Raw genomic sequence first — 24,130 nt, forward strand, 5'->3', positions numbered from 1 at the left:
ATGATGTACAAAAGTTTGGAAAATCTAGCTAAACGTGCGCCACCCGCACCACAACAACAGTCGCCCGTGATCATCCAAAGTCAAGCACCCACATACCCTCCTAGACAATGTGCATCTCCTACACCTTATGTGAGTGAAACTCAAACCTCCTATGTAGTCACATATCCCATGGATGATACCACCGATGATGAGGATCAAAGCAGATATTCATCGTACAGCCGCAGTAGCGACGCAGTACCGGTGAGGCGATCAAGGAACACCAGTGAAACGTCAACCATAAGTTCAACAACAACAGCACCGATGGTATATACCAATCATGTACCCTCGCCAAATACCAGTTGGACCACAAATCCTATTAATGAGCCGACCATTGTTTCAGCTGCAGGTCAAACCTACTATGAGTCAGCTCCCACTCAAAACTATGCAAGTCATACAATGACGACCTCGCAAAGCACTATGCAGCAAAAACCATTGCCATCCCAAACGACACCCAAAGTGCCGACCCAATATCAACCATCTTCACCGGCTGCCTATACAAATTCTACGCCAGCTCCTTATCCGTCGACGACAACAACAACAGCACAATACCAATCCACTTCTCAGGTACCACAGCCTTCCCCAACGAAAACAAATTTGACCAATCCACCACAATATCCAACTTCATACCCGTCCAGTCAACAAAACAATAATTACGAAGTATCGCAACCTCAAAAACAACAAATTCCCTCTCAAGTACCCACTAACCAACCAAAAATGTCGGTGGGGCAAACTAGTCAAGCGATATCAGTGCCAGAAAAAACTGCAACCCCAACCAAAACTAAGAAAACGGTAGCATCTTCAGCCTCGAAACTATCCCAGGAGAAGATTAGCACCAAAACTTCTTTGGCTAAGATGAGAAAGTCTGTTAGTGAGGACTACCAGGATGTAAAGAGTGTAACAACAGCCACCAGCAGAAAGGCAAGTATTGGCAAGGAAAATGCCATCAGTCAAGTCGAGCAGCAGAAAATCGAACGTCAAACAACTGACGTTCGCCGCAAAAGCTTGGGAAATACTGTGGAATATCAGAAAATGGAACAACGCCACGTCACTGCCATGGAAAGCCAACAGACAACAGTGCAACCACAGCAACAGATATACAAATCTTCAGCGCCCCCGGATACTCCGGATATTGTAAAATCGTCTCTACCCAAAGACGAAAACCAACCGATTTTGAAAAAGTTCGGACCACCACAGAGACACCATTACACACCGAACTCTTATCAAAACCCTCTGGGCAAAGCCGATACGACATCGACCACAGCGTTAGCCACCTCTAAAACAGAACACCACACTAACAGCGTTAAAGTTACTGCCACAAAATCGATTCTAAAGACATCTGTCAGCACGAAGGCACCCACGGTAATCGAGAAACCTGCTTCCCCAGAACCCGAAGAGGAATACATACCGCGAAATATCGTCTACAATAACATTCATGCCTTCACAGCAATGTCTGCTCGACGCCCCGAGGAGAACAGATCTCACTTTGAGCCCGTGATCAGACCGAATAAGCTCAGTAAGTCCGATTCATGGAATCAAATAGTCAACCTGCAAAATCAAGCATCCGCACAGAAATTCGTTCCATCACCCACACATGAATTGAGACGTACCAAATCTGGTCACACCCTGAGCATACCGAAAATGTACGAGGCTGGTCTGGACAAGACAGAGGTTACAGAAAAACAGAGAACCGTTGCCGCCTACTTCTCCGGCCAGAAGTCACCCGTAAACACTGAACAAACGGTGGTTGAGCAAACCAAAAAGTCGACCATAAATCGCACCAAGACCAGCGAGAAAATTTCAGCCAGTCGCAAATCGATGGGCTCCCACCACACCACAGTCATCCAGCCTAGTGGTGGCCTGACACGCAGTGCCACAATGCCACACATAGCCAATTTACGTTTACTGGACGAAAGCAATGTCGAAGATGCTTTCGAACAGTTGATAATGGGTTCATAGTTAATAGACATAACCAGTTTGTTGTTTCTGCCATTTCTGCCGGCTTTCGGGCATGCCAAAACACAATACATCTCAAGCTTAATCTGAAGAAACTGAAAAGAAACCAGAACCACCAGCCATCATTCCAAAGTGATTATGTTTTAATCACCTCACCTGATGTTGCCATCTTTGCCACCATCTCTAACAGGACGGCAATCCCCGAAAAATCCTCCCTCTTCCACCCACCAGCACATTTGTATAGTTAGTTATAGTTTTTGTTACTTCTTCTTTTTCCCTCCCACCAAGCGTTTTGAATTTCGTTACTCTTTTACGTTTCCTTTTTATTATCATGTGTGATTATGCAACGATGACAACGACGAGACAACCGTGACGAAGTGACAGTGACACTGACTGGCAAGAAGTGAAATATTTCACTATTATATCACAGAAGTTGAGGGACTTCATGATGCTTTTTTATTTTTGTTTAAACAAAAAAATAGAGAATCCTATTTAAAAAAATGTCAACACTTCCGCAAGTCAAGCTAAATGAACGAAAACACAACGCTATTTAAATTACCGTTAAATGTTACTATTTACCAACACAATCACCGTCAACAACAGCCACTACCCTTCCACTATCCAACGATCACAAAACAATAACCACAATCGAAACTTGATCGGTAACTTTTTTATCTGTCGCTGGCACTGACTACAATCCTCGCGTTATCACAATATTCGAGTGGATGAGCAGAAGACTACAAAAACAACAAATAGACCAAGAAAGCCGGCATATGTGTTGCCTTTAAGTTTCCAACAGATACTTGTGAGTCTACCACTTGTGTGAGTCACACACGCCACTTAGTGCCTTTAAATTGTGTAATTGTCCTTCGCGCGCTATTTTCCAATCCAATAATAAATAGTTCAAGCATGAAGTCTCCAATCGATATCGACAGTGTTTATCGTTTGCTTGTTTCAATCGTTAAAAATCGAATGCCCGTAACAACAACTCGTTTTCGCTTCCTATATAACTTTGTTTGTTGGTTAAATTCATTCTCCTTAACATCCGTTAACATATCCAATTGTTGTGTACTATAAATATATGAGTGTGTGTGTGTGGACACAGACCGCCCTGGATGATATACCAATTTGCAAAATTCTGTAAATATGTATTTTTATTCGAAATTGAAATTCGATGTCTGAAATAAAAACAAAAATCTAATAAATTTCCATTTGTTGTGTAATGTAAATGTTTGGATACTTATACGATTTGGTTACAATTCCACTTTTAAGAGTGAATCAAATTTTAAACTCATCTAAGAGTCTAAATCCAATCAAACATTTGATATTTATAATCTTGATTTGAGGTATTTTTAATGTTTATATGTATAACTCCTGATCTGAGGAATATTCGTGCACAAGCATCAATGCGTAAGCAGAACGTCATCATGGTCAAAAATACAAGATTTAAAAGTTTCCTTTATTGACAATATGTCCCTTTGACGAAAAATTCGTTTTACAGAACGAACATATTTCATTCACCAGGTAGTTTCTATTTGTATTAATGAACAAAATCAAAGTTCAGTAAAATCAGATTAAACCCGGTTATTTCCTAAAATAGCACATCAAAGTCAATAAAGGTCCAAATTGTTTTTTGTTAAACTGATATAACTGAAAACTGCTTCACATATTCTAAATCAGTTATAAAGCATCACCAAAATGTATTCATCTTAACACTATTTCACATAGAAGTCGACAATTTTTTCTCTTATCTCACAAATAGTTAAATATTTTATTTGAATTGTAGGATATACAATTAGGATTTGGATTTTCTTCACCTGGCCAGCATTTACATACACAACAAATGAAAAATCCTTGAAACTATTAAATTATGCTTTTGCGTTTTAATATTTAGAATATTAGAGCTTAAATAAAAATTAAACTCGATCGAATTAACCAATAAACCACATGATGTCCCTCCTTCTGTTGAAAAAAATCGTTTGTACATATTAGAATCCTTCAACGACACCATTAGCCAACAACTGCAAAGCTGCCAACGCAATCAATAAAACCAACACCCTGACGACGACAACTGTTTTTGTAAATATTTTCCAAACCATCTGAACTGATTTGACATTAAAAAAAATCTAACTTTGTTTTTCGAACGATCGGCCAAAAATGCTTCGCATGAGTTTTAATTCCGAATTTATGATTTTGGTTTAGGGAATGAATTTTCAGATCCATTATGATGTTTTTTTTTTTTTTTGTTATTTTTCTGTTCTTCGTTTTTATTTCGCATGATCCGTTTACTGACGAATGGAGTTATAAAGAATGTCATTAAGAACTAATGCTCCAATGAAATTATGTAAATATTTCAATTTCGAAAAGCTGTGTTCCAAAAATGAGTTCTTCATAAACCTATTCTAGCAGTTCAATACACCAGAAAGTGCTACCCTTTTCAAAGTAGTGGCTTATTTTTGCTAACACCTTGCAAGTATGCAAATATTTCGAATCCAGGCTGTATATATATTTATTTGTAGATTTGATTCAATGTTTTATTTGTTTATTTTTTTGTTTTTATTATGAATTATCTTAAGTTATGCATTTAATTTTTTGCATGTTATTCTTTTCATTTATTTTACGTGTCATTATCGGGTATACACTCCCGTCGCCAAACTTTTCTCTATTTCTTTATTTTTCCCTTCATTACTGAAGCATTTGCATTCTCTACATATTTATTCACAGATGCAAAACCACAACAGTCTTGCACATCGACAACCGAAAAAACCGAAACGAAGGGTAAAGATGGAGCTGTTGTAACAACAACTACTAAAGGTAAGTGAAATCATTTATCCTTTCCCAAAACATCATAGCATCTGGCATTTTTGTCGCGGAGGGAAACCAGTAGTCTAGAAGAAATATGGATCCTACTTATAAGGGGGTTAGAAATAAAAAAAACACCTGGTTGTGTTGGAAAATTATTTCGGCACCAAATATTTAAACACTTCTTTCTTTTCGTTTCGTTCCCTCTTCTTGCAGTTACAACTCGTACCGTTAGCGGAACAGGACCTAAACCAGTTTCAGCATTTGCCAAATTCAAGCAATTGGATAGACAAAATTCTCAACAATCCGCTAAGTAAGTGAATCATTCAAATATCCATTATTTATTGCAAACATACATTCATACATATACCAACAAATATTTTGTATTACAGTATGGACTCTTAAGTGAAAATTTCATTCCAACTCCCAAAAGCTGGTAATGAAAACCAAATGAAATATAATATCGCAAAACCTAATCTGCTGCTTATTCGTTCTGAAACCTCTTTTCCGCTTGGTTCAGAATTTCAAACTTTTAATCTTGGACAAACTATAAAACCCCGAATTTTATAGTCATAGGCTAGATTAGAAGACTTTTTACGGTTGTGATACTTTTTATTACTTTCGGAAAATATAATTCCAATATATTCGCCCATGTGCTGCATTTCGAGTTTGCTCGAATGTGGAACATTTTCCCAAATTTGTTGTGCTCCATTCCGAAAAAATATTGGGAATATAATTCGAGCACATATAGCCTTGTGGATTGAAAACGAAATGAGATCGTACGTGTTTTTCTGAACACGTACAAGTTGAAAAAGAACGCTGAAGTAATATTTAACGTGTTTTTACAATATTTATTTAAAAAATACAGTATTTACATTAGTTTTTATAGTAAAATTAAAGAAAATAAAAAAGGGCTCCTCCAGGTCTGCAGCTGTCCACAGCTTGCACACACTTTGTCTTCCAGGACTTTCATTACTCTCCACAATATTTTACACATTGTTGTGCGATGAAATCATTTGCCACTACCCTCTGAAATCCACCAACAGCCAGGAATCTTAAGGTAGCTGCTAACTGCAGGCTTTCGGGAATGGTACCCTTGTGTATGAAAGGACCAACTTCTCTCAAAAATCCATAAATGCTTATTTTAACACGTTCCAGTATCATTAGACTTTTTCTGGTAGAAACCAGGGCAATTTTGTTGTTAAACAAATTGCAAATTCCAATGATACATGCGTTTTTTTACTGAACACATTTCGTAACATATTGAACACAGCTATGCTTTCGAGCCGCACTTTCGCTCGAAATTGAGCACACCATTTCGCACAACATGGGAATTTAAAAAAGTATGGAAATTCAAAAACGTCTATTAATTCGGTTTCATTACATGAGGTATTGTTAAAGAATACTATTTCAATTCCAACACATTACGAGTTCATGCTGTTACAAATACAAAAAATAAATCATTTATATTAATCTGTAGATCGATCCATTACATACATATTTTCTATACAGGTGGTTTGGTAATATTAATTTTAAATTATTTCATTTTATATAATGATTAAAATGTAGAAATTCAACTTTTTAAAATAATTATTAAAATATGTATATTTTAATTAATTAAAAAACAATTTATACATACACACAATTTATACATAATAACAACATTGTATACATATATACAAAGTATATAAATATTTACACATATACTACAAAAACAACAATTGATGCAGTAGATAGATCTGCGGCTATCCTCAACTTTCTCTCTATCCGTTCACTTATTTTTTCCCCTTATTTCACAAGACTTTTTTTCTAATCTCGGAAAACAACATTTTGTAGTAGAAATCTACACGATTAAAAAACCATTTGTAGAGTTATTTATTTAACCTCCTCTCTCTCTGTCTGTCTATTTGTTAAAGTCAGCAATTAAACAGAACCGCCAATCAAAAAAATGTTCGTTAACAAGAATTTTGTTTTAGTTCTTATAATAAATTAAATTTATAATATTAATTGAAAAATTCGAATAAAACTAAATCGTTTGTTGTTCAGATCTCCAACAACACCCACAACACCGGGTGGAGGCTCTTCAGCCTCACCATCTGCTACCGGTAATGCACCGATATTCAGATTTACCGATCCTTCATTAAATGCACGTGCCGCCACTGCTAAGGAACAGCTTCTACAGTGGTGTCAATCGAAAACAAAGGAATACGAGGTATACAAATAATACAAACTTTTCTAAAACCTTTTATTAATTTTTGAGAGAAAATCGAGAGTTGAATCCAAAAAGCGACTTACCCTAATAACTCCATCTCTCAAAATAAAATGAGTGTTGTTTTATTTTCGTTTTTTTTTTAATTTCTTCTAATATTTACTTCCACTTATTTCAATTGATGTTAATTTTATAAATCTGTTTTTCCAATATATATTTGCTCAGACCAAATACTACTTAACGCAAATCTATCTGCTCAGTTAACAAGAAAACGCCCAATGCCGCCAATGCTTACTAAATTCATACATGAATTAATTACAAAAAAACTATGCTTCAAATAATTAAACTATGCTTCAAATAATTAAACAACAACAGCAGCAGCTTATTTGAACAAATCTATAAAATATTGGTATTTGAAATAAAGCTTGTGTATATATGTTCCCATTATATATTTATTGTTAAACAATCTTGCATGTCAGATATATTAATTATTATTCCAGTATGTAAACGTAAACAGATGTACTCAAATATTTGAAATATATAAATAATGGTTATGGAGCCTCCAAATATGGAAGTGGATTCTTTTTCCAGGAAATTAAAAAAAAATCTTTATAAACTTTTTTCACTTTTATGATTTTTTTCCAACATAAATTTGTTTAAACAAGAATTGAGGCCTTAATATCTGGAAAAACCTTGGAAATTGATACAAAAATCTTAATTCCTTGTAATTTTGGGCTTAGCTGACTATTTGACTACACTCAATATTTGCATTACATACTGGACAGCTATAAAATTTTGTTATATAAATCTAACATCTTATTCTTGTTATTGTATTTTTGTTATTAATTATTCTTTCTGTTTATTTTTTACAAATTATTTGTTTTTAGAATGTCCAAATAACCAACTTTAGTTCGTCCTGGGTCGATGGTTTAGCATTTTGTGCCCTGATACATCATTTCTTGCCAGATGCCTTCGATTATAGTAAACTAACTCCACAAAATAGAAGAGAAAATTTCGAATTAGCTTTCACAGTGGCTGAGTAAGTATAAATATTTTGAAAAATGATTTTTAAAATAAATACAAACGATATTTTGCTATTGCAGTGAGAAAGCCGGCATAGCCCCCTTATTAGATGTTGAAGATATGGTTGTGATGAAACGACCCGACTGGAAATGTGTCTTTGTTTATGTGCAAAGCATCTATCGCCGTTTTCGAAATTGCCAATAATCAATTTTCAGCACTCACTCAATTAAAACCTCAACAAGAACAAATTTGTTTATTTATTTCTTCCCCATCTACTACTAATAATAAATAATTTTTTTCTATTAAAGACCTTAACCATCCCACGTAAATAAATACTTTCTTTGTTTGGTTAAAGTCCACACTTTCTAATGTTTGTATCAGGTCAAGTGATGAGTAGAGTAGTGTTCAGTACTTTGTATTTGTTTTGTTAAAGAAAGAAAAGAAAATATGTTTGTCCTTCCCAATGTGTAATGGACTCGTATAATTTGTTGTTATTTGTATTTTATTTTTTAAATTAAAAAAACCTAAGGGATATCCAACGGGCAATATTTCTAAAGAAATGATTCAATTATAAGGCCACTGTTGGTATTCAGCACCAAAATCACCAAAACTATTCAGGTGATTAATTGTGTTTTATGAATAAAAATGAATGTCGATAATTCATAAAATTTTAATTTTTTTAGATACTCATAATATTGTAATTATTAATTCTATATATACATTTAAACAGAAGAAGCAATATGTATGTATTTCTACTCACGTTTTATCATTTTCTATTACTAACATCTTATATAAAAAACAAGAAAAAACTATATATCATCAATTAAAACATATTTCTTATCTACCAATTTCAGTGATATTACATTTGATTTTGTTTCTGTTTGTTGAACACGAATTTAATATGAACATACATATCTATTTTTTAAGAATCCAAAACGTAACGAATATTTTATTTTTTTGTTTTAACTGAAATCAGGTTTGCCCATTAAAAACAGCTCAATTTTCTTTATTCTACTATTATTATTATGTATTTTTTTAAACGATATATTGAACTAATGTTTTAAACTTTAAGAATGAGAATGAATAAAATATTAACATTCAATGCGAAATATTATTATGTGTTTTAATTATTTGTTAAATGGCCATTCATACTATATACGTAGGTATAACAAATCCTATAGTAGTGTTGGGTTATGTCAACGTCTAAACAACAAATCGTTTAATTCAATATAAATAAAAAATATAAAACTTTCATAGTAAATTTTTAAAACGCAAGTAAGCAAAATCATTATTTTAAATTAATTTTTTAAATGGTTAGATATTTAATAGCAGAAATACCTAATTTGGTCAGATTAGGTTGATTCTCTTTTCTATTGGAAAAATCCATCCAATGAATAAGTAAAAAACAAATTTTTAGAAAAGTACACAACACAGTTCGATTTCATTTAGCCAATTTATTAAAGTTTATATTCTTTTTTTCAATATTAATTTTTTGCGAGTAGTTTTTCCACCATTAAATTCGGTATTGTAAAAACGAGTATTCGCACCTTATGGTATAAATAAAAAATAGAAATACCTATAAAAACTAAGGAAAGAACGATGGTTGAGCGTAACCGACTGTATTGTTATTATTCACTTTTAAGTTATACCACTTTGGGAATATCCCAATTCTCTTTTACATGAAATCGGACAAAATAATATATGGCATCAATATATGAATGTGAACTGATTTAAGTTGAAATTGGCAAAAATAGAAATACCTATAAAAACTAAGGAAAGAACAATGGTTGAGCGTAACCGACTGTATTGTTATTATTCACTTTTAATCGGACAAAATAATATATGGCATCAATATATGAATGTGAACTGATTTAAGTTGAAATTGGGAAAAATAGAAATACCTATAAAAACTAAGGAAAGAACAATGGTAAAAGTGTAATGACTGTATTGTTACATTTTACATTTTTTTTACAAACTTTTACTGCTATATAAAGTTTTCCTTTATGATAACGAACAGATATATTCTTGTTCATCATATTGATGAGTGTCCTTTAACTTAATGCTGGAACTTCCTTGGAGCATATTTTACATCAAAACGGCCTAAGCTTTATTAATTTAGTTATTTATTTGTCCCATTCTCTCCAAGGACCATTCAGTATCCCGAGTGCATTATTCTACTACATAGTATGCCAATACTGGCGGCAATTTAGAAAAAAAAATTAAAAGAAATTTTCGATCGCGTAGCCGAATTTTCCTTCTGTCCATAGAAGAATGACTTAAATACCCGGCCGAAGGCTGGTTATATTAGAAAATTTTTGATATAAAAGGAAAGCATAGCCAAATTTTCCACCTGTCCATATGAGAAAGTCTTAAATCCCCGACTGAAGGCCGGGTTTGTTTATAAATTTCAATTAAGACGAATTTAAGTGAAATTATAATTTGTACGCTTTATATCTATACCAATATTACCTTCATTGGTCCATAAATGATGCTAATGTTGAAAATACCTCATTGACAAAATGCAAAATTTTTGCTGAATAAATGTAGTCGTCATAACTCTTGCATATAAATTCGTCTGAACATAAATTTTGAACACATGCAACGCAATGCAGTCCATTTTCGGTTCTATACAAATCCTGGTCTTCTTGGTCCTATGGAAAATTATTCTACTTATAGGTTTGTAGTTTTTCAATTGGATATATGTTCGGTGGGCACGAGGTGCTACACACTCGTCTGAACAAGTGTGCCATGTCTAGTCAAATTTAATATTTCTATAGAGGGTATGCGGACCAGGAAATTGCAAACAATTTACATTCAGTGTGCCTAAGTACGGCATGACATAAATATAAGAAAAAGATTTTAGCTTATGCTTAACAAAATCATATTTGTAATACTTACCTTTAAAATATTTTTAATACGACATCTTATTGGCTATGATACGATTCATGGCAAATCAAGAAATGTAATTTGAATGATTCGAAGTCCAACTTCTTGGAATTGTGGATTTTCGGCAAATATGTGAAGGCCTTCGTGGTCAGTACTACAGCCCAACATTTCCAAATACCAGACAATAATTAATATAATTTGGTTATGTTCATTAGTATGTATTTATGTACATTGTTGTCCTTATATTTTATGGCTAGCCAGTATCGCTAAACACGATCTAAAAAGATGTATTTATTGTCAAAAAACAATAAAACAAAGAGAACACACGAATCTCTACCTTTATAACTTTTGCAATTCAATAAAACAACTTTTAGGCAGGATTTAAAGGATCAGTCATTACTTTTCACTTAATGAATAAATAACACAGCACAAACACAGCAAATTAAACACGCATAAGCAAAACTTTTTCTAACCGTTTAAAATGTCACACTCAGTGATGTTTTCTCTGTGACTGCTGTTAGGGTTGCCATTCCTCCAATAGCAATGTTGACATGTAAATAATCGTTATCGATAGTAAATGACCACTAAACGAATTATAGAACCCTAACCAAAAAGAAAAAAAAACGACATTTCACAATACCAACGAAACAAAGACGGCGGAGACGCTTTTCTTGATTTTCTCAGTGAAAAGTTGAACGTTGACGGTTGGTTGAATTCTCAATTGAAACTCAGAGGAATTAAAGTGTTTTTCAAATAATAATAAGTGCGTGTTTTGAACAAGGATTGCGAAAGGAAACGTACGCGATTGACAAATTCCAATCGAATAGACGGCAGACAGCATACAGTTGTTGGGGTTTCTGATTGTGTTTTTGTTCGTTTGTCGTTCATTGATTTGTTTTGTTGTTCTTTTCGTTGTGTGCTTCCCCACCAGAATCCGAATCCCAATCCAATCATGGAGAATGTGGGAACGAAACGTGAAACTCTTTACGACCGCTGTCTCTGCTGTTTTGTTTCCAAGCTCAGCTATAGGTCCCAGTCCGTGGCAGCAGTCCAGCAGCTCCGTTACCTGCCTCCCAGTGTGCTAATAGACATTTATGTATTGGTAAGACACATTTTATCCATATTAATAAACATACATCTCAAGGTTATATTTACCAATTTGTCGATATGTTGCGACGTTGTCATGTACGTACATACACACAATAACAACAACAACACCAACTATTAACTTGAAGACCATTTTTGGCAAAAGCAGAAAAAATTAATTTCCCATTTACATATTGAAGGATGGCTGTATGGTTTAGGGTCATATGGGAATGGGATATTGTGAGCGTGTGTATGGGTGTGCTGAAGCAGTTCCGTACGTGACTATAGGTATTTATTGCGAACAACATACAGGTGATCCCAAAAATAAACAAAACAAGTTTGTTTAGATTTGCATTGTCTTCAGGTGATAATCTCCCATTTACTTATTTGCAGAATCATTGCCCTTCTTGCTTATTGCATAATATACAGATATCGTAGAACTAAATGTTTATCCAAATGGGAATTCAAAAACGCCCTTTCTATTACTTTCTAACACAAAAAAAGATGAAAAGAAAATAAATTTCGCCTCATCTACAATGATCGAAAATCACATGACAAAAGAATTGGTCGCCCCCTGTAGTAGCATAAAGTTCTTAATTGATATGTAATTAGGATGAAAAGATGCCATTGTGTATTGCGTGCCATTATTTATTCGCCTGTGCTTCCATTCGTAGAAGAATCTTTTTATCAGTTGATTTAAATGCCATTGATCCGTTGTCCAGTACAGTTCACTGCTGGTTGGTATTCAACATCATCATCGTCGTTTCTTTTTATAAACTTTTTATTGTTATGTCTACAAGTGCAAAAAAATATAATAATAAAATGAAAAGAAGCAACAAATAACCGCACAAGTTATATCTATAGAACAACTTTGATGTTCTCTATCAAACGGCAGTCTGGGCTTAGCAGACCGTCGTCGTACTGATAGGTCGTCGAAAGCTTGTCCAAAAGTCATTGTTTGCTTCTTATATTTTGGCTTTTTTCTGTTTTTTGTTTATTAAATTAATTTGATTTGAATTCTTATTTTGTATTGGGATAGGTCAAGGCATACACATGTATTCTTGTGTTCATCATTAATGGTTATAGAGATCTATGTTCCTTAAAATGGAATAGTGGCCTGAAAAGAGTCATAATGTAGTACCTATATGCCTCTGAAATGTCTATATAAAAATTCGTTCTTATTGATATGTTGTTGTTGTAGATTCATGTAGCACGTTGATTCATCGAAATTTCATTTCGTTTTTGTCAATTATTTTAGAAAAACAAAGTAATTTTCCGCCCAATTAAATTATTTTTTAATGATCAATGTCCGAACATATTATTTATATATTTTATACATATCCTTATTAAATCACGAATATGCAAGATAAAAAGATAATCCATCATCAGCGTCATATTTTTTTCTACATACAAAAACAAGAAAAACCTTCGAATTATTATTGATTGTTTTTTTACAATAATAGCAAAAATTATCGTCATTGTCCATTTACAATATCAGGCCAATATTGATTGTAATACAAATATTTGGGTGTTCTATTTACCATTCATGTCTGACACCCACAGAACACTTATAGTCGCTGTTTATTTAGCATGTAGTATATGATTGGTGAGAGAAGGGGTCAAGATTATTGAAACAATGTCACAAATTTCTATTCGGCGTAAATGTTACTCGTAAGGCGTGTGCAAACTACATCAAATCAATGTGAATGAAAATCAAGGCCTTGCACTGTTTCTTTGTTACTATGTTGAATTGTTTTGCGAGTAATATTTATTTATTAAATTGATTCCATTCAGTAATACTTAAGCCTCCAAGGCCAATAAATAGTATTGACCATAACATAATGTCCTTGTAAACTAATACAAATAAATGGTAAAGACAAAACATTGATTTCCCACCGGACATTTTCTTATAATCAGAGTATTATTTTTGCCGTTATTGTTCCTATACGCTGATGTTAAGTTTCCATATTGCCTTCTAATCTATTTCTCTTTTGCAATTACAGATGTCCCAACGAGAAGATCTGAAGCATATGCTGTTTGAACAAATGGCCGATTTGCAGATTTTTGAACGTCTTTTGCGTTTTGATCCGGCCCGTCAGAAACTATTTCTTTGTCTAGCCACATTGATAAGTAGAGGGAAACAGTTGGCCAAGGAATTAGAGCAAACATTTATTCAACGTTATGCCGCGCCATCAACATCGTCATCAACAAGAACACACGTTCAACAACAAACAACTAAGACTGCTTCCAAATTGGCTAAATTGGCCAAAGCAAAACTAACTGTATCAACTTCCACACCGTCAACATCATCAACTCTATTGTCTCCGCCTCATACTGATGATGACTCAGTAGATGAGGAAGCAATAATAGAGGCTGCTGATTCTTTGGCACTGTCATCCGATGATAATGAATATAACTTTGGTCTGGATGTTATCGATTTTGGTTTACGTTTAGGATCATTTCTTTCGGAAGCCGGTTGGCTGTCGGAAAGTATAGCCATACTACAAGTTGTTGCCAACCGTCTGAGAAAAATGGAACCCACAAAGAAAATAAAAATCATCTATTTGGACTGTTTACAGAGGTATTTGAATATTAGGTTATAAATTTGACTATTTCATGTAAACTGTCCCCAATTTAGACTTTTACATTCAGAATCCTGCTCCAGTAATTTCAAATCAGCCGAACGCACATTTGATATCATGATGGAATTACTCAAAGAAATCGACCAAGATGAAATTCCCAAGCCGCTATTGGCAAACACCCATACACAAATTTCGGAAATGTATTTTGCACGCAATGAATACGATGACAGTCATATGTGGAGTGTAGTCGCTATGCGCAATTTAGAGGAAACTACACCAGAACGGTAAATAGTGGAAACCAACCCCCCCACACACTCACACAAATTGATCTTGCAAAGCCAAAAAATTTTGTGTCTAATTGACTTTCATTGTTTTGTTCATCTAGTATTGCCATTGATGTTCTAAGACAGGCAGCCAAGGCTTGTGTGGTGAAACGTGATTATCAACGAGCAAATATTTTAATTTGTCAAGCTAAAAGTAGAGCGAAGTAAATTCACATTTATCAATCTAACTAAACCGAATGCGATATCTAAATTGTTATTTTTTCCCTCGTTTCGTTTATAGAAAAACATTTGGTGCTAATCATCAAAAGTATGCCGACACATTACTGGACTATGGTTTCTTTTTGCTAAATGTCGATTCACCCTATCAGAGTGTAAATGTCTACAAGGAAGCCTTAGATATCAAACGTTGCGTCTTTGGCAATCGTAACTTCCATGTAGCCATGGCTCATGAGGATTTATCCTATGCCTATTATGTCCACGAATATAGCACGGGCAATTTTACATGTGCCCGTGACCATATTGAGAAATCCGTAGATATTTTAAAACATTTGGTGCCACAAAATCACTTGAAACTGGCTTCCGCGAAACGAGTTAAAGCATTGTTGCTGGAAGAGATTGCCTTGGATAAAATGGCTGAGGGTGTCGATGACGAGGGACTATTAAAACAATCTGAAGAGTTGCACAAGTTCGCATTGCAATTATCATTGGAAGTTTTCGGCGAAGAAAATGTACAGACTGCAAAATTATATGGCAATTTGGGTAGACTTTATCAAACCATGAATCGATTTGAGGAAGCCGAACGTATGCATCAGAAAGCAATTAAAATAAAAACCGACCTGTTGGGACCTTACGATTATGAAGTTGGTCTATCCATAGGACATCTTGCATCTTTATATAATTATCAAATGAAGAAGTATAGGGAAGCGGAGGAATTATATTTACGCAGCATTGAAATCAGTAAGTATTCGTTGATTATAAATAAGGTCCGTGAATAAAAGTACTTGTATTAACATTTTTGTGCAGGTTTACGCTTATTTGGTCGTTCATATTCTGGCCTTGAATATGATTATTTGGGGCTGTGTCACGTCTATGAGACATTGCGAGAATACGAAAAATATTTACAATATGCACATATTTTGGAAAACTGGCAAATTTTACGCGGTCAAAATCTAACAATGAATGTATGTGCCCATGTATTGTATTCACTTTAGCACACATTAACTAATTGTCGTTTATTATTAATTATTTTAGAAAACAATTTATCCTGCTATTAACGAAGACTGTTCCCTGGAGGAGATTAAACAACAATTTTTCAATATGTGCAACCATAACTTAACACCATGCAATTAAACAAACAACAAAAACTAACAGAGAGTATGGAATATTTTTATGTGTGCTGTTGTAACAACATTATTGTGTCTACTTAATATATTAGGGATTTTACATATACATACATATATATTATAATTATTATTGATAGAGACAAAAATGTAAATTAAGGTAACTCATGCAATATGTAATTTTTTGTTTTGTTCTTTCGTTGTTTCCTTCGTTCTTATGTGTTTAATTTCTGTTTTGTTAACAACAAAAACAACAAGAAAAAAATCAGACAACACAAGTATAAAAAAATAAGCATAATAATTTAGTGATTACTAATTAACAACAATAATGCATATCGTGAATTTTAATACTTGAAATACCAACAAACAAAGAAACATATAAATGTATATATCCAAGTCTGGTGTATGATTGGATTACAAATGCACTAGTTATTTACCTTTGCCGCTTAATTATTCTTATTAAATTGTGTTATTGCGTATCCGACTGCGTCCATCTATTTAAAAGCACAGCAATGTTGTTATTCATTATCAGATCAGCGAAATTCACTCTTTCTTTATTCTAAATTGTCGCATCGTGCAAAATGTAAAATATTTATTTATATACAAATACAATATAGTTTTTATACAAATAAGTAACAATTATGCCAACTAGAAAAAAAGATGAAGCATTAAGAATAGAAATGAAATTATGGAAATTATCATACAATGAAACAATAGATTGGATTTTAATATCTCACTCAGATTCCTTGGTGTCAATTTACAATAATTACACCCTCGCTTCCTCCTCCCGTTTAATAAGGTGTGTAACATTTCAATAACAATAGTGAGTATAATAACTGTTTTAAGACTGCTTTATATGGTTTTCTCTTTTTTTATTTTGTATTATGTTATAAAAACAACAATCCCAGTACATAGTAGTAGCGGTAGACAACAACAATCTCATATATTGTGTACATCAGTATTTCATAGAAAAAAAAACTCCCACAGTTCAAAATGATGTCCGCCATACTATTATTAAACAATTTTGTCATTTCTATAATTTGTGTTCTTTTTTAACATTACCACAATATTATGTTTTGTTTTGCATCGAATTGAAGATGATTTAAGTATTTTGTAGAACAAAAAAAAAAAAACAGAGTGCTGTTCAATTGCGTTTATTTTCGAATTTTTTTTATTTACATCTTTTAAGTTTTTATTCTTTAATAATACTAAAAACAAACAAAAATCTGATTTTATATAGTTATGTATGTTTTTAAGTATAGAAATTTATGGGTTCATAGGCTAAATTAAATTTGCTACATATTTTACAAATCTAAACACATTTTGATTATTTGAAAATAAAGTGAAACATACCATACCATAATGTACCATAACTATAAGAAATATATGTGTATATATATGTTTCAAATATGACTATATAGTAAAGTAGATAAGCGTATTTGAATGCTTTGAACTATTTACTTACATGTTTTTTATTTTATTTGCTTATATTCTGTTTTCTTTTTTATTTTGATAAATTGTTTTATTACATATATACATATACATATGAATGTCATTGCCGTTGTTTTATTTAGTTGTGTAGTAGTAGTAACAGCAACATACACTTTTGGTTGCTATATGTGGTTGGGGTATAGATCGGAGTTGGTGGCATATGTTATATATGTAATATCATTAGCTCCCATATGATAATAAACTAAAATTTTGTACATAACATTCAAATATCATAAATAAAATATGTAACAATGCGGGGTTCACAATGTAGTAATGTAGAGTACATAATGAACGTCTTGAGATCTAACACGAACGAAAATTGAAAGTGTAGAAATTTCATTACCTCTAAATAATTTTAACGCCACCGCAATAATTGTTACACATATGGCGGTAACACATCCTATATGCATCCAGAGCGACAATATTTTAGTGTGTGTGGGTTTGTCAGGGACCAGGTAAGCCAAAGTCGTATTTAGATAAGTGACGCTACGGAGAAATGTGCAAAGAGGGACAACATGTGTCATTATTTATTTTTGTTCTTGGCATAAAAACTAAACATCTTTATTATGGAAGGCGATGTCCTAATAGTTTTAGGTATGTATTATGTAAAAATCGATTAAGTTTGGCCACTGAGTTATTTGCACTTGATTATAACGATGTTCCTAAAAATATTACCTAAAAATATCATCATTCAAGAAAACTGTTATTTTCCATTAATGTGGCAACTCTGTCAATTGTACTGAACACAATAAGATGGAGAATGTACTAAGCTATGAATACACATTTGAACTATTTCTGTGTCATTACGCATTCAAAAGGTCTAACAAATCTAAGATTCCAGTGAATATACCCTTCACCACTCTGTTGTACAGGGCCTTTGTGCATATGTTTGTAACATACATAAGGAAACGATATAGACACATGGTTCCTTTTGAGAATATGCATAAAATCCATTTCTGAGTCGATTTTGCATGATTTGCATGTCCGTCCGCCCGTTTGTCCATGTATTCTTGTGAACAAAATACATTTTGCATTTATGATCCGAATAAGATAAAATTTAGCACATATCACTTATTTGGTCCAAGGACGAACCCTATTGAAATTGGAAAAAATCGGTTCAGATTTAGATATATCTCCAATATATTTTGCATATCGTATTGAATTTAAGGTGGAATAACTTGTGTTAAATTTTGTAGAAATCGGCTTAGGTTGAGCCTAATTTTTTAATATCGTTTTGAATTGGCTGTGGAATAACTTTTGTAGAAATCGGTTCAGATTTAGATATATCTACCATATATATTTTTGTCCGATTTTAGGTAAATTGAGCACTAAACTCCTAAATTGCATCCAATTGTATCGAAATTTTGAATATCGTGTTAAATTTTGTAAAAATCGGTTCAGATTTAGATATAGCTCCAATATATAATTACGTCCGATTTTAGGTAAATTGTGCACCAAACTCCTCATGTTTGTCAGATGACAGCGTATCATATTGTGCCTAGAATGACGTTATTGTGTTTTGTAGAAATTGGTGCAGTGGCAGACATATTTAGCTCCTATATATTCTTTCGACTGATTTCTTTTTCACTCTCTAAATTTGGCAGCACTGGCAATTACTTGTCATCAGCGCCATCTATTGAATGGTTTAATCCAAAAATCGATTATGCAAAATTTAAACCTCATTTGTTTTTCCTATAACTGTTGATCTATTGAAATTGTAAAATAAATACATTTTTAAAATACCATATTACAGAATAAAAAAATAGGGTTTGTACGTCTGTCGTCGCAACATGGCAACTCTATCAATCCATCTTTGATACAATCAAATAGTGTATGTTATAAGCTATTAAAGTTAGTTATGAAAAATAAAAGAAAAAACGGTGATTTTCTCTACATTTGGCAGCACTGGCAAACACTTGCCGTCAGAGACATCTATTGAATGGGTAGATTCAAAGATGGATTATGTAAAATTTAAACCTCATTTATTTTTCCCAAAACTTTTGACCTACTGTAGATATTTAAATAAAATTGGTGTCATATGAAATATGCATAATTTCTTGTAAAATAATAATCTTAATTATTTAATATGACATGCAGTATTAAAGTTTTTCTCGGTAATATTTGGCCATAGTAAAGGAAGATTATTTACTCTTTCGTATGACACCATCTTTTGTTGACATTCGATTATCTCTTCAAAAGTTATGGGCTTGGAAGGTTGTACTCTAAAAAACGGCTTCGCATGATTTCAACCTTATCTATCAATAGATGGCGCTGATGACGGAGTTTATATAAATTGCATTGCTCATTTAAATTTTGTCATATGAAACGTATAGTCGTATATTTTCTTGTGAAATAAAAAAACATTTCAAAATCAATTGGGTATTAATATGAAATTGGAGTTTCAATATTTGGTTTATAAACTTTGGAATATTATTCCATATGGTACGGGAGGAATGAGTGAACCGATGGATCCCAACTTCGAATTTGATTTAAGTTTGAAAGAATTATTACGATGCGTGTAATTTGCATCAAATTAGACATTCCATACAATAGTTATTGGATTAAAAAAATTTCCAAATTTGGACCATTTTGTGAGGAGGTACTAGAAGGAATGCGCCGATAAGTCCTATCATTCTATATTATACAGGCCTGGTAAAAATTTTAGGCTCTGCAAAGTTTGGTTTATGGTTGGATAGTATATGATATTTCAAAATTAAATGTTGACAAGTTTGTGTGGGAAATACCAGAAGGGGTCCACCGATGTTCCCCATCATCAAATTTGATTTAAGTTTGGAAGAAATATTACGGTATGGAAAGTATTGTTAAAATTGATTATTCCCATTTTTGGTTAGAAATATATGTATATGGGAAATTAAAAAATTCTTTTAAAATTCCATAAAAAAAATTTGAAAAATTTTTTTGCGAGCACATTCATGATTTTTGGTACATAGGTTAAGAAAAATATGCTGATTCGAAATATGTACGCTTTCACAAATTCGGATGCTGCGCACAAAAATTATAGCGATTTTAAACCTTGTATTTCAAATATAAATTACATTAATTCCTATTTGTTGTAATTCGCGAATTTTTTCACAAATTGTTAAACACATTTGTTTTCTTTGCAGTACTAGTCAAATCACATTGAAATACGGTTTACAAGTCGCGAAAAACAAATAGAAACATGAAGATATCGAAAAATAAAATAAATTAATTTTTGAATTAAAACCAATTATTTTTTTTTTGAATTTTCGATTTTTTTAGTATGGCTAAGGGAATACGGTTTTGCCTTAATCTTCTAAAATATGCGACGACTCTTTCTTCAAATTCTTTTAATTGATTGTTAAATATCGGTATATTCATCTCATAACAGTTTCGACTGTAAAAATGACTAAATATATTGCAGTTACAATACATACAAATAACCAATATTTAAAAGCATGCAATTCGCGTATTAGTTGAAATCGGTTGATACGCATTTGGTTTTCGTATAAACCGGATCAATGTCTTTCAATAATTATTGGAATTTTTCGATGTTTAATTTAGCGGTCAAAAACCCTAAAAATGGTTAAAAATCACGCAACGTGCATACGATTTTTATGCACATCCGATTTCAGTAATCTCCTATAAAAATACACAAAAGGATCCCTACTTTAAAAGGATCGGTTAAGAACCCCGGATGTGCGGATGTGCCTCCTATAAAAATACACAAAAGGATCCCTATTTTAAAAGGATCGGTTAAGAACCGCGGATGTGCCACCACAATCGATTTTGGATAAAATACGCATATTATTCGCGTATCGATATATTTTTGACCTATTTTCACACAGATTCGCGAATATGATAACACAAGAATAAATGTATGTGAAATCAATTCGAAGAAAAACGCTATTATATACACGAATTTTATTGGGCGGAATTGAACATGGATAGGCTCATCAGATCCGGCACGTAAAAAACTAAAATCACGCTGGGTTCCACCGAATTTGAATGGAGTTTCTTAATTTTAGACTCAACAAATTTGTTTTTTATAAAAATTTACGCACCAAATTTTCGTTTTTGGAGCCCAATTGCAAAGAAGCTACGGTGAGCACATTCATGAGATATACACTAAACAAAGCAAAATCACGAGTTCTACAATCCTATAATCAGTTTAGTCCATTATCTGGATGCGCATCCTAATTATAAGAAAAATTCAAAAAACACCGAAAATCCGGCTTCAAAATGTCAGCATCCATTTTGGGTGGATCCATTGATTATATCGAAAAACCATACATTAGAACCATATTGTCCATGGGGTATTCTGCAACTTAGTCACTGATCACATGTGGATGCGTCGTGTAGTTTAGCCACAAATCAGGAACGAACACAAAAAACTCGTTGGCTTCAACACATTTTCACCCATTTTTTACATTACCACCATCACAGCTTCCACGCAGCTTATTATTCATTACAAATATTTTAAGATTCTGACAAGAACACTTCATTTTATAGAACTGAATTTGAATTATATGCAATATGTTCATATTTTCTATATATATATTCTTCACTACGAGAATAAAAAACAATAAATTACAGTCAATTTGGTTGAAAACCATATGGGTAGCCCCACAGACCAATAAAATGTAATAATAAATAAAATAGAAATACACCAATCTTAATACCCAATGGGGTGATATATCAAACGTGGACCGATATATCCCATTTCAATACAAAGAATTTTGGGAAATGCATTTATGATGTAGGATGCTCATAGGAGTCATACATCAGTCCGGTTCCCAGTTGCTCCCAATTGCCCTTAAAGAAAAAAACCCTGCGTAATAATTTCACGAATTATGTGATTGCACAAACAAATCGTGATCATCTAATACATTGGATGCTGGTGAAAGTCGATTTTATAGTTAATTTGACAAATTATGACCAGAGGCTGCGGTAGTTCAAAAATAAAGGTGTAAATCAAATATGGTTCCTTGATCAAAACCCTTCACGATTTTAATCTTTACGACATTTTTATTTTCAATACCCACTCGTGCGATGGAAATGCAATGTTGTTTCTAATGTTTTTAAGCCGTCCCAAGAGTTTCTCTTCATTATTGCAGATAAATCTCTCAAAAAATATGGCTTTGGTCCGATCTTATCATTTGTATGTATGCACGAGCAGTCTGCAGTGCTTTCGATTTCATTTGTGCGACCGTTACGAAAGACAAACGTGTTCGAGTGATCAAACGCATACTAAGCCGATCGTTGATTGTGTGCCAGCTTACGAAATGTTTTGGTTCTTATGGTGGCCAATGGGGGTTTGTTTTTTAGGCACTTTGATCTATCCATCACTTTTCGTTCCAAACATTAAGACAAAACTAAACACAACAACACCAATAACATAAAGATGTGAGATGCTTTTGAAAAGAAAGACTGGTTTAACGTAACATGCCTGTCGGCAACAACATTTAGCTTGTCATAATTCAACGCAATTTATTGTCATATCTATGCCAACGAACCAACGAACGACCGACCCAACCAACAAAAGCCGTAAAGCTGCACAAAACATCCATTGTCGCCAAAAATACAAAAGTTAAAAAACAACAACGAACAACATATAAAGTTGAGACGCACCACCGGAGTGCGGAACTATGAAAGGGAAATGAAAACACGAACGAAATTTCACTGTTTTAAATATTTTTGGCTGTAAACAAAAATTAGGGGGGTTTGGGCAATGCATTTTAAGGGAGTCCAACCGAATCAAAAGAGTAAATCGCTCATTATTACCATTTGTTTGGACTCGTTAACACCGAATACTCTATGGCGACGCGCATGCTCAGGTGATAAGTGGTTATTCATAGCCTCACCATAGATTCCAGTGAAACGACGTGCTGAGAATTTAATTATTGGATCATCCATTCAAACATAACAAATATACACGGCGACTGGGATTGGCATACGGATGGACAGAGTCACACACAGACGCACACATCTACATACATACTGATTAAGCTATGAAATTATCAATTGATATAGTTTGATAGTCACTTACATACATATGTATGTATATGAAGATGCGTTATAAGGGTGGTAGGAGATTATGGGGCACAGTGTTTTCCAAATGTCACAAGGATGATGTGGAAGCAGTTTTTTGTAGCCATCAAAAACCGTAATGCCAAATCTAAGCAGCATCGGTTGAAAAAATTTATCTAGACGTATAGGTGTAAAAACATAGAACTATATTGCCAATATTCTGTGAAGAAAATGTATATACTTCAGTAGTAAAATGCGACTATGATCGTAAAAATACGTAAAATAAACTTAAAAAACATGGACATCTATTGAAAATTCTCTGCGAACAAATACCGAAAATAAAGCCGTACATTAAGGCTATAGCAAAACGTTTATCGATGGAACCCACGTCTGCCCCGCCAGTAAGGCAAGGTCGAAGTGTCGAGA

General features: G+C 33.3%; 2 protein-coding genes across 2 annotated transcripts in view; both read left to right on the forward strand.

The window, feature by feature from the left end:
- The window catches only part of LOC133323031 (titin), a 67,755-nt gene extending 59,515 nt beyond the window's left edge, over window positions 1-8,240 (forward strand). Inside the window, exons 12-17 of the mRNA XM_061531988.1 lie at window positions 15-1,987; window positions 4,717-4,806; window positions 5,011-5,107; window positions 6,841-7,006; window positions 7,891-8,042; window positions 8,107-8,240. Of these exons, the coding sequence (XP_061387972.1) occupies window positions 15-1,987; window positions 4,717-4,806; window positions 5,011-5,107; window positions 6,841-7,006; window positions 7,891-8,042; window positions 8,107-8,230 (2,602 nt within the window). The 3' untranslated portion in view covers window positions 8,231-8,240. The remainder of the gene's footprint in view (window positions 1-14; window positions 1,988-4,716; window positions 4,807-5,010; window positions 5,108-6,840; window positions 7,007-7,890; window positions 8,043-8,106) is intronic.
- Window positions 8,241-11,827: 3,587 nt separating this feature from the next.
- LOC133323015 (amyloid protein-binding protein 2) lies at window positions 11,828-16,222 on the forward strand. The gene is made up of 7 exons (XM_061531972.1): window positions 11,828-12,014; window positions 14,002-14,579; window positions 14,637-14,864; window positions 14,966-15,067; window positions 15,145-15,821; window positions 15,888-16,045; window positions 16,116-16,222. Exons 1-7 carry the CDS (start codon window positions 11,865-11,867, stop codon window positions 16,212-16,214), a joined length of 1,992 nt encoding a protein of 663 aa, XP_061387956.1. The 5' UTR covers window positions 11,828-11,864; the 3' UTR covers window positions 16,215-16,222.
- Window positions 16,223-24,130: the final 7,908 nt, after the last annotated feature.

Source organism: Musca vetustissima, unplaced genomic scaffold (assembly GCF_032173495.1).
Source record: "Musca vetustissima isolate MV318-11 ecotype Yass unplaced genomic scaffold, APGP_CSIRO_Mvet_v1 utg3678, whole genome shotgun sequence".
In the NCBI taxonomy this organism is placed as follows: Eukaryota; Metazoa; Arthropoda; class Insecta; order Diptera; family Muscidae; genus Musca; species Musca vetustissima.